At 52.6% G+C, this 9,626-nt stretch overlaps 2 protein-coding genes across 2 annotated transcripts; both read left to right on the plus strand.

Moving 5' to 3' along the window:
* Positions 1-18: 18 nt before the first annotated feature.
* On the plus strand, positions 19-3,371 carry NDUFA11 (NADH:ubiquinone oxidoreductase subunit A11). Its single transcript, XM_057376910.1, has 4 exons — positions 19-142; positions 228-320; positions 2,166-2,288; positions 3,177-3,371. Exons 1-4 carry the CDS (start codon positions 61-63, stop codon positions 3,287-3,289), a joined length of 411 nt encoding a protein of 136 aa, XP_057232893.1. The 5' UTR covers positions 19-60; the 3' UTR covers positions 3,290-3,371.
* Positions 3,372-5,777: 2,406 nt separating this feature from the next.
* KLHL33 (kelch like family member 33) lies at positions 5,778-9,415 on the plus strand. The gene is made up of 4 exons (XM_057376870.1): positions 5,778-6,311; positions 6,555-7,488; positions 7,884-8,054; positions 8,618-9,415. Exons 1-4 carry the CDS (start codon positions 5,789-5,791, stop codon positions 9,198-9,200), a joined length of 2,211 nt encoding a protein of 736 aa, XP_057232853.1. The 5' UTR covers positions 5,778-5,788; the 3' UTR covers positions 9,201-9,415.
* The last annotated feature ends 211 nt before the right edge of the window (positions 9,416-9,626 follow it).

A 9,626-nucleotide genomic window follows, 5' to 3' on the forward strand; every position in this document is an offset into this window, starting at 1 on the left:
CGCTCCGCGGGGCGGGGCCGCGCCGTGCTCTCGCGATAGCTCGGTCGTGCCCTTGCTGTCATGGCGGGCTATTGGGACGGCCCTGAGGGCGAGCAGTGTCCGCAGCGCACCTGGCTCGCCACACGCGTGGGCGCGGCCGCGGGTGGGCACCGGGGGGAACGGGGCACAGGTGGGGGCGGCCTAGCGGGGCCCAGGGCCGGGCAATGACGCGCGGTGCTGTGTTGCAGGCCTGGTCGGGGCGGCGTATCGCATCATCCTGCTGCGGCCCGGTTCGGCCCTGGCCGCGTTGCAGACGGCAGCGGCGGACAGTGTCACGATGGGTAAGGGCCGGGACTGTCGGTAGTGTAACTATAGGGTGCGATTCCCTCACACCGCAGGGTCTCTGGGCGATCTGGCTCCGCCCTCGCCTCTTTGCCTTTTCCCCCCGCACGGTGTCGGTGGTTCTCTCGTCCACCGGCCCTGTTGTGATTTGGCCAAGAGCCAGAACATTGAAATGGATCCTTGATTTGCAGGTCAGGTAACATTTTTTTGCAGTCTAGAGTAAAAGTTTTTTGGATTTTTTGTATCTCCAGAATACCTAGTTTGTGGGCAACAATATAGTGGAAGTAATTTTTTTAAAAAATATCATGTATCTAGGCATTATATTTAATAAACTGCATTTGCTAAAGAACAGTGCGGTGTTTTTGGTGGCAAAAGGAAAGTAAGTGTGTCTTTTTACTATCATGTTCYRTAGACAAGGAGAAACCATGTAGTTGTCATGAATTGTCTTTGAAAGAGAAAGTGGATGCTGAAGGGAGGGACAGGGATCTGAGGGGGCTGAGTGGTTGAAGTTACCTCAGCCCTTTGTCAAGTGCAGTTTCCTCTTAGCAGCTCTTGCTTTTTAGTCTGATTCAATGGCTTGTGCCACCTGTGCCTCTCCCAAAGTGCTGCTGCTCTGAGCTGGGGCACAGTCAGTCCAGCTCTGCATTTTKGAGTTGTTCGACTCTAAACTAGGGTCTAGTATCTTCTCTAATGAGCTGTCAGGACTGGATTGTGTAATCAACCATGATTTCAATAAATACCTTAATCCTAAGCAGGACTATTGGATCCTCTTGCTAATTTTGCACCTGAGGAAGGGTTTGTCCTGTGCACTGTTCAGGGGCCACACCTCATGGCCTCAAGCTGTGTGTTTTGCCTACAAATGCCCTGGTCCAAAGCAGGGAGAGCAGGAAAGTTGTAATGCAGTCCTGACACTGGAGGTTTTGTTTCTTCAGTGCTCTTTTCAGTTGGTTTTGGAATCAGCCTAATTAATTTGCTACTGAAAAACTGCTCARGTTTGTAACAGGAGCTGCTGGTTTTACATAGGGATTGAAAATTTTTATCCTGGATATTTTTGTTGTTCCAAAGAAAGATTAATTGAAATCTGCAGATAGTGCCTGGTAGACCGTTTCACATTTTATGGTCAAGWGTCTGTATTACATACAAACCCTGCTTTTCTTGACACAACTCGGTGCCAAAGTTTGCAGTTACATCAGTGTAGGGTCTGATGGGMTGATATGTGTAATTCAGTGGACAGGATGCTTCTACTTTGCAGTTCCTTWGTTCAATCCAAAATTCTTAATTCGCTTTCAAAGACAGTTTACAAACAAAAATAATTTCATTTTTCTACTATCCAGAAATCATTGTGAGCCCCAGGCAGGCAAAGGAGGAATGTGCCAGGACTAGCAGTCTGCAGGTAGAGCAGAGCCCTTGGGGTTGCTCTGCTGAGTGCCCTGTGAGGCCAGTTCACAGGGATTTGAGGGCWGAGTTACAGTGAAGAGTCCGGGCAAAGCTGGTTTCACAGACACCACTGCTCCTCTCCAGTASCCCTGCCTTGTTGGGAAGGGCTTTTAGCTGATATGCCAGCAGCATGCAGTGCTGTTTGGCAGCAGTGAGTGTGGGGGACTTGGGGTCCAGCTCRCATCTGAGTGGGATCCGTGTGGTGTAGGGGAAGAAACTCAGGGAATGGGTGGGACTGGGTGATGCTGAATCTCATTGTAGCAGCTGGAATAGAATGTCCCTGGGAAAYGGGAAGCGGATCTTGCTTTGTTTTCCATCGTAGTCACTGTGAATATTGAAATCATGCTCAGTGTGAATTCTYTGGTCGTTGAGGATTTAGTTTTTGGTTCTTTACTTCTTGTTTACAGCTACACTGGGAGCTGTGTTTGGCTTAACTACTTGCCTCAGTGCCCAAGTCCGGGAGAAACCAGAGGATCCTTTGAACTATTTCATAGGCGGCTGTGCAGCAGGAGCTGTCTTGGGAGCAAGAGGTAACTGTGAACAGTGCATACACTGAAATGTGCCCTTGCTGATTTTAGAAACTTTTCTGTTGGGAAAAAAAATGTTAAAGAATGTTGATGTCAGGCTTCTTTGGTAAAGATATATCTCAGCCTCTGTTCCTGACAGTTTCATTGGCATTGTATGGGCCTGCTAAAATAAATATGGGTACGGGAGGGGAGGACACCAAAGGGAACATGAAGTAATAYGAAGAATGAAAGTAGAGCTGACTCAGTACTGCCAGTAAGAGCTACCAGTTATACCTTAAAATTGCAGGATAAGAAAAATACAGTTGTGGAAATCCATGTTTTCTTGGTGACAAGTGTCATTTATTTTAGACAGGAAGCACAATCTAATATCTACCTTGTGAGYTCTTCACATAGTCTGAGGGACAACTGTGTCCTGCTGCTGCTGCTCCTATAATCCCCTGTAAGGCTTAAGCAGATCCTGCAGATACTGGCACAGCTCTGTTTTCTGTAGACATTCATCCTTGAACCTAAAGAAGTGAAAGATTTATTTAAGTGAGGGATAATTGTAATTGTGGTGAAATAGAATTAATSTTTTCTTGTCTTAGTTGCTGAGCTAATGATAGTTCAAAGCAATTGTTATGATGAATGATAGTGATTGTTATTTTTGTCACTCAAATGAGCCATTTAAGATTGTCCACTTAAGGGGATGGGCAGTGGATTATTGAAATTGATATTTCAAATTGCAAGCTAAAAGTATGAGAGCTCCATTTTWTAAGAAGGCCACTTTTCCAATTTCTTTGGCCAGACAATGTTGCTGATGGTCAAGGGAGATATGAAAAACGGCAGTCTATTAAGATTTATTGCACAGGACTTGTGCCTTAATAAGTCTTTTCTGGTTTGATGTCTCTTCAGCTCACAGTTACCTCACCGGCGCCACAGCATGTCTGGGGTTTGGATTCACTGCAGCTCTCGCGAAGATTGGTAACAAGGAGGGCTGGAGGCTGGCAGGACCTCCCAAACTGTAAATGTCACCTTTCCCCTCTGTGAGCTGGCTTCCAAATGCTATATGTACTTAGGACGTTGTGTAATAAAGATTCGGTCCAATCAGCACTTGTCACAGCATTGTGGTGTCATGCGGCTGTTTCCCAGCATTTGAGCTGAGGTGCAGAAAGCTGAAGCTGCTGAAGGGGAAGCAGCATCTTCTGGTCTGGCTGCAATTTCTGTGCACAAGKTGCTTTGTCTCCATGTCTCATCATTGTGTGTGTAGCAGTGTGTAAGCTACATTGCACTGTAGCTTCACTGAGGTCCTTGTAGTTGAGTGGCTCCTGTGGGGCTTCTTGACAAGGATTGGGATTACACTGTACTGAGCCCATCAGTGAGGGCTGGAGCCAAAGCTTCTGAAGAAGTGTTTGGCTCTGGGCTGAAGATGAGGAAGGTGGGGTAGGGAAGAAGTTGTGGGTTGCCCACAAGAAGGTGTTTGGGAACCTGGGGTCTTTCTCCAAAAAGCATTTCAGGAAGTCTAGAGCCAAGTGCATCAGGGTTGAAATTGAGGAATATCTGAGGCTGGAAGGGATCCCTGAATGCCAGATGAGAACTGGAGCAGGTTGCTTATAGCTACGTCTTGTTCAATTTTCTRTGAACAAACTGAAGTGTGTGCTGCAAACCCACTAAGGAGGTGTAGACCATGGAGGCACAGGATGCACAAAGAGAGGTGAGAACTGGGTTATTTTGCATGGAAAAAAAGAAGGTCAAGGGCTGATCTAATAGCACTTTTTCACTTAGTGGCTACAGAAAKTGCAGGCTCAGGTGTGCAGTGAAGGGTAGGAAATAACAAGATAGGGAAATTCTAACTAGACCGAAAAAAAATCTCATAGGATAGGTAAGTGCTGAAAAATGGACTTCTGGAGAATGCGAAAACATCTTTGGGGACACAATTCAATTGGACATGTGGGAACACTGCAGTACAGAGACAGGACATTAGGGGATGGGCGCATGAGTTACAGAGACAAGGAATATGGGCATGAGTGATGCAGGTGCATGGRAGAAGGGAAAATGGGGTGTGAGGGGAGGGGACAAGAGACTGAGAGTGAGGCACCAGAAGACAGCAGAGGGAGGGATGGTGATACAGTGACACAGCCACAGTCGTGGCAAGCTATGGTCCTTTGGTATGTGCTCTCTGTGGGCCAGTGGGGTCCTAGGTGTGTGCGGGGTGGTCCTGGAGTCACTTGGGTCTGGGTCAGGGGGCTTCTGTCCCCGTGTGCTCCTGGGACTGAGGCCCCCAGCTCTTTTGGAGTTAATGGGGCTGGGCTGCAGCTCAGGAGCACAGCAGGTGGTAGTAGACCTGTTACCCCCTCATGGGGATAGGGGTGCAGGGGATTGTGTCTCCTACCCAAGGACTTAGGAGGGGGCCCTGCTTCACCCCAGGCTCTGGGGAAGAGAGTTTAGAGAGGGGTCTGAGGGACCATGGACCCCCAGCAGAACCTACCCGGGGTAGCATGGCATTTACAGAAGCTCCTGTAAACTTCAGCTTGTCCTSTAGCCAGTTTTTGGGGTGACCCCACTACCCTAGCCCAGGGACTCTGGAACCTTGGACCTCCCTCTGCTCGAGCCTTTCCCAGCTCCTGACTGGGGCCACGTGTCCTGTCCAGTCTATAATTACCCGGACACATTCCTGGGGGGTCACAGGAGTTCTGTGGAGCGGCAGCAGGCGGTAAGGGAGACAAATGCACGGCGCAGCATAACAGGCCACGCAGTAATGCAGGACACTGCATATAGCAAGCGCTTCACTGAGCTGCAAAGCACGCAGCCTGAGCAAGGACACGCGACACGGCGCAAACAGTGAGCAGCAGGGCAGGGGCGGGGGTGGCAMCAATGTCATGAGAGTCAGTATGCCTCGACAGTATGTGGTGCAGGGGAGCATGACATGCAATATTGAAGATGACTAGCAGGATAATGCATCACAATRTGTGACAGGCAGCATGACACATGACAGGCTGTGCACAGCATGTGCTGCCACGCATTGAGCACGTGTGATAGGCCTTTCGCTGGGGGTCAGCAGCTTGGTTGCTGTTGGACCATCAGTAGTTTCAGACATGGGGCAATGGCTGAGGAAGGGGTTGGTTGTATCTGCTATAGGACTGAAGGTCTTAGTGGTGACAGTGGCCTGAGCTATGGGGCTGTGGTGCAGCAATGATGGCTGCGAGTCAGTAGCTTCATTCTTACAGTTCAGAGATGAGGCAGGGAAGAGGATCAGGCTCAGCTATGGGGTAGTGAAATGGGCTGTTGTTCTCACCTATGGAGCTGCAGTTTTGCCAAGAGGCATCAAAATCAGTAACGGAACAGCAGTAAAGCCTGGTAGCCCTGGCTTTGRGTAGAGGCTCTGATGGTGGATCCAGTGGCTTTGCTATGTGGCAGTGCCAGTARCAAGACCCTGTGTCCCCAGCCAGTACTCCTCCAATGCTCCAGAGGCTCCAGCTGTGGAGACAGAACCCTGACATCCTGCTCCATATGTTCCCATAGGCAGGATGTGGGTTGCAGAGGGGCCGGCCCCAGCCCAGTGGAACCTGCGGGATGGGGCTCATGCTGGACACTTCCTGACCATGGCTGACCACCTCCGCACCGCAGGACAGCTGGTGGATGTGGCTGTTGGCCCGGAGGGTGACRTGGCCCATGCTGTTGTCCTGGCCTCCATCAGCTCCTTCTTCCACCGCTTCCTGGAGGGCAGGACCAGACAACTCCGCCAGGATCCCCCACCCCATGTCCCCCTACCACCTGGGGCCACGCTGTGGGGCTGGCGTGCTGTGCTCAGCTTTGCCTATGGGGGAATTGTGCCCCATGGCCGGGAGAAAGAGGTGGAGGAGGCGGCCCTGGCCCTGGGTGCCCCCCGGCTGGTGGCYGCCTGTGCCCTGCGTCTGGAGATTGACCCCCACAAAGAAGGTCCTGAGCCCCTGGAGGAGCAGTGGGAGACGCTAAGAGCCATGGAGCAGCTCCATGCCAGTGGTGTGGGCTGCGACCTCCAGCTCCAGGCAGGAGAYGAGGTCATCCCAGGTGAGCAGGGGGTGGGGATCCCCCATGAGGGGCTGAGGAGTGGGAGCAGGGCACTCTGGGAGAGCCAAGTCCTCTGGTGAGGATAAGGAGGCTGCAGCTGCAGGYGAGGATCAGGCTCTGGGGGTGCTCCCTTTGGCAAAACTGGGGCTTTGATGGGCTCAGGGCCAGGACGCCTGAGTTCTGGGGCTGCATAGAGCAGAGGCTCTCCTGCTGCCTCGCACCATTATTCCTCCTTCCTCCTAGTTCAGCGMCTGGCCCTGAGCTGCTCCTGTGACTTCTTCCGGGCCCTCTTCACCTGCCCCATGCGGGAGGCCACCCATGATCCTGCTGCCCCGCTGGTCACTGGGCTGTCCCCAGCCGAGCTGCGTCTCCTCCTCTCCTTTGCCTACACAGGAGCTGTAGCAGGGACATGGCCCATGGTCTTGGAGGCAGCTGAGACCTCCCTGCGCTACCAGGCCTGGGGACTCCTCACTCTCTGCATGGATGTTTTCACCCATGGCCTGACCCCAGAAACTGGCCCTGATGTGCTGGCCTTCGCTGTGGCTTATGGGCTGGACGAGGTGGTCCATGCAGCAGAAAACTACATCTTGGCCACCTTCCCCAGCGTGGTGCTTACACCAGCCTTCCTGGAGCTTCCTGCACACCTTCTCATCCGCCTCCTCCGCTCTGATGGTCTCAAYGTCCTCCACGAACTGGAAGCCTTGGAAGCAGCATCTCGGTGGCTTACAGCCAACGGACATGGCCAGGAGGATCTAGCCAAAGAGATCTTGTCTTCTGTTCGCTTTGCCCTCATGTCCAGCCTGGAGCTGAAGAAGGTCCCATCTGTGACTGCTGGGATAGCTGACCCAAAGGTCCTCCGCGAGCTCATGGTAGAAAGTTTCGCCCCCACGGCCCAGCTGCCGTGCCGGGTACGTTCTTTGCAAGAGGTGCTGGTGGTTTGTGGTGGAGACAAAGTGAAGGGCAACCTGGCTGCCCGGAAGCCCAGCAGGCACCTCTGGTTTGCCGACCGCTACCTCAGTGCTGTGGGGCTGGTAAAGMAAGTTGAGTGGCGGGCACTGGGACACTTTCCTGATGGCCCACGCTTCCGTCATGCTGTARCTGTGGTGGGCAACAACCTCTACRTCCTGGGTGGAAAGCACTACTATGGGGTCCATGACACCCTAGCCAGTGTCTACAGGTGAGAGCTACAGAGGAGTTGCCGTGTGGCACCAGGACACCATGGGATCATAAGAGGTGTTGGTAGAGCTAGATTTGCCCTGTGGATCCAAGATATTGTGGCATTGCAGCTGATAAAGTGGCCCCAAGATATTCTGGGATGGGTTGGGTGTAGGACTCAGAGATGCCTCCTACTCTGGGGTATTACAGGCTTTTGGGAGCAGTAGCAGGAAGCTCCTACCTGGAGATGCCTCAGATCATTATGGTATCCTCCAGAAGGAGGGGATATTCCCATGCAAGCTGGCCRTGTGACCCCAAGGCATTCTGGGACTGGCAGGTTGTAGGTGGGTTGCTACCCTCAGTTCATGGTATTGTAGGTAACAGGKAGTCTCTTGTCTCTTTGCCTGTCMAACCCAGGTACCAGCCTATGGATGATTCCTGGGAGCGGCTGGCCAGTATGACATGTGGGCGGAGCTACTTTGCTGCTGTGGCACTTGGGAATTTCATCTATGCCCTGGGGGGCAGCTCAGGGGAGCTCTACTGCACAGATACTGTGGAGTGCTATGACCTGGCCAATGACACTTGGAGGTGAGGTTGCTCCAGCAGATGCCTATCTCCCCTTYTCTCTCGGAGCCCCTTGCCTTGGCCACGGTGCCCACTGAGTGCTTTGGGTCACTAAGCCTCCAGTGGAGGATGGAACTGCAGTGGTATTTGGGAAAAGTCTACTGGGTATGAACAACTACGTCCCTTGGGGTCTGGGTGTTGGCTAGTGTTGCCTAGTGGGTGGCAAATGAGTTTTTGGCCAGCAGTGTGTTCATTGCACATCTCATTGGCCATCTGCCAATGAGACAAGTAGTTTGATTCCTCTCACTGGCAGAACGTTCATGGAGTGATGGCCAATGCTGTACATTGAGGGAGCCTGTTGTAGGTGACCAATGGTGTGGATACTACTAAGTGTTTAACAGTGATACCCCTTGGGCATCCATCCTGTGTCTGCTGATGTTGTCCACTGGGACTCATTGGTTATTGGCAAATGTTGCCTGCTGAGTGGTCAATGAAGCCATGGCTCACCAGGGAACCCCAGGGTAGTCAGTCACTGCATGGCAATCCTGCTTAACCTGTCCTTCACCCCTCCCTCTCTCGTTGCCCAGGAGGTGCCAGCCYCTGCCAATGGCTCTGTGTGGGCATGCGGCATGTGCCCTGGACGGTGCGCTCTACGTGTCGGGTGGCTGTGACGAAGCATACCAGTGTCAGGCATCCTTGCTCCGCTATGTCCCCGGTGCCCCTGTCACACGCCTGGCCCCCATGAATGGCGAGAGAGCTGGCCACGTTATGGAAGAGGCAGGTGGGCAGCTCTATGCAGCCGGGGGCCTGTGTCAGCGTGCTGGGCRCACTGGCTACAGGGACCAGCTGACCTTCGAGGTCTACAAACCCAAGCAGAATATCTGGGTCCTTCTCAGCCCCCTGCCCCGTGCACATGTAGTTGGGGGTGCCGCTGTGCTGGGCGGGGAACTGCTTGTACTGGGKGGGTATAGTCACGAGACCTATCAGGACACGCACTTGATCCACGCCTACCAGCCGGCTGCCCGGCGCTGGATCACCCGGGGCACCTTGCCCCATGCCTACACTGACCTACAAGCCTGTGTTCTCACTGTACCCCCTGCCCTGCGTGGCCCCAGCTGCCTTAAGGACCCCTTGAGATCAAATAAAATAWCAACTCCCAATAATTCTTAGGGTATACTTAGCTTAAAAGCTCTGCACCTCGTACTGGGATACCCGGGTTACATCCACAGGTACATCTATGGGACAAAAGTGTCCACTAGGTTCTTTCTGTGGTTTCCAGCAATGCTTCACCCTCAGGATATATGAACCTGTGGATCATAAAGATTCCCCACACTATAGCCCTGTGCCTTCAGGAATACTCAATCCCCTTCTCTGAGAACCTTCACTAGCAGCTGGGCASATTCCCCCCACAACTGGGCTGAATAAAAGTGCTTCCTGAACTCTCTCTGGGTCTTGTTTTTTTCTGGTGGGGAACCTAGACATCCAGGTGCTTCCAAAAAGGAGCAGGAGGAGGGCAGGAGACCAATGACCTGGGTGWCCAGGGTGGGTGGTGCTGGGCACTGCATGCTTGGGTTCACTGGGCAGGAGGGTGTAAAT

The sequence above is a fragment of the Malurus melanocephalus genome, unplaced genomic scaffold (genome assembly GCF_030028575.1).
Source record: "Malurus melanocephalus ecotype Western Australia unplaced genomic scaffold, MMel_1.1 scaffold_293, whole genome shotgun sequence".
Taxonomy (NCBI): domain Eukaryota; kingdom Metazoa; phylum Chordata; class Aves; order Passeriformes; family Maluridae; genus Malurus; species Malurus melanocephalus.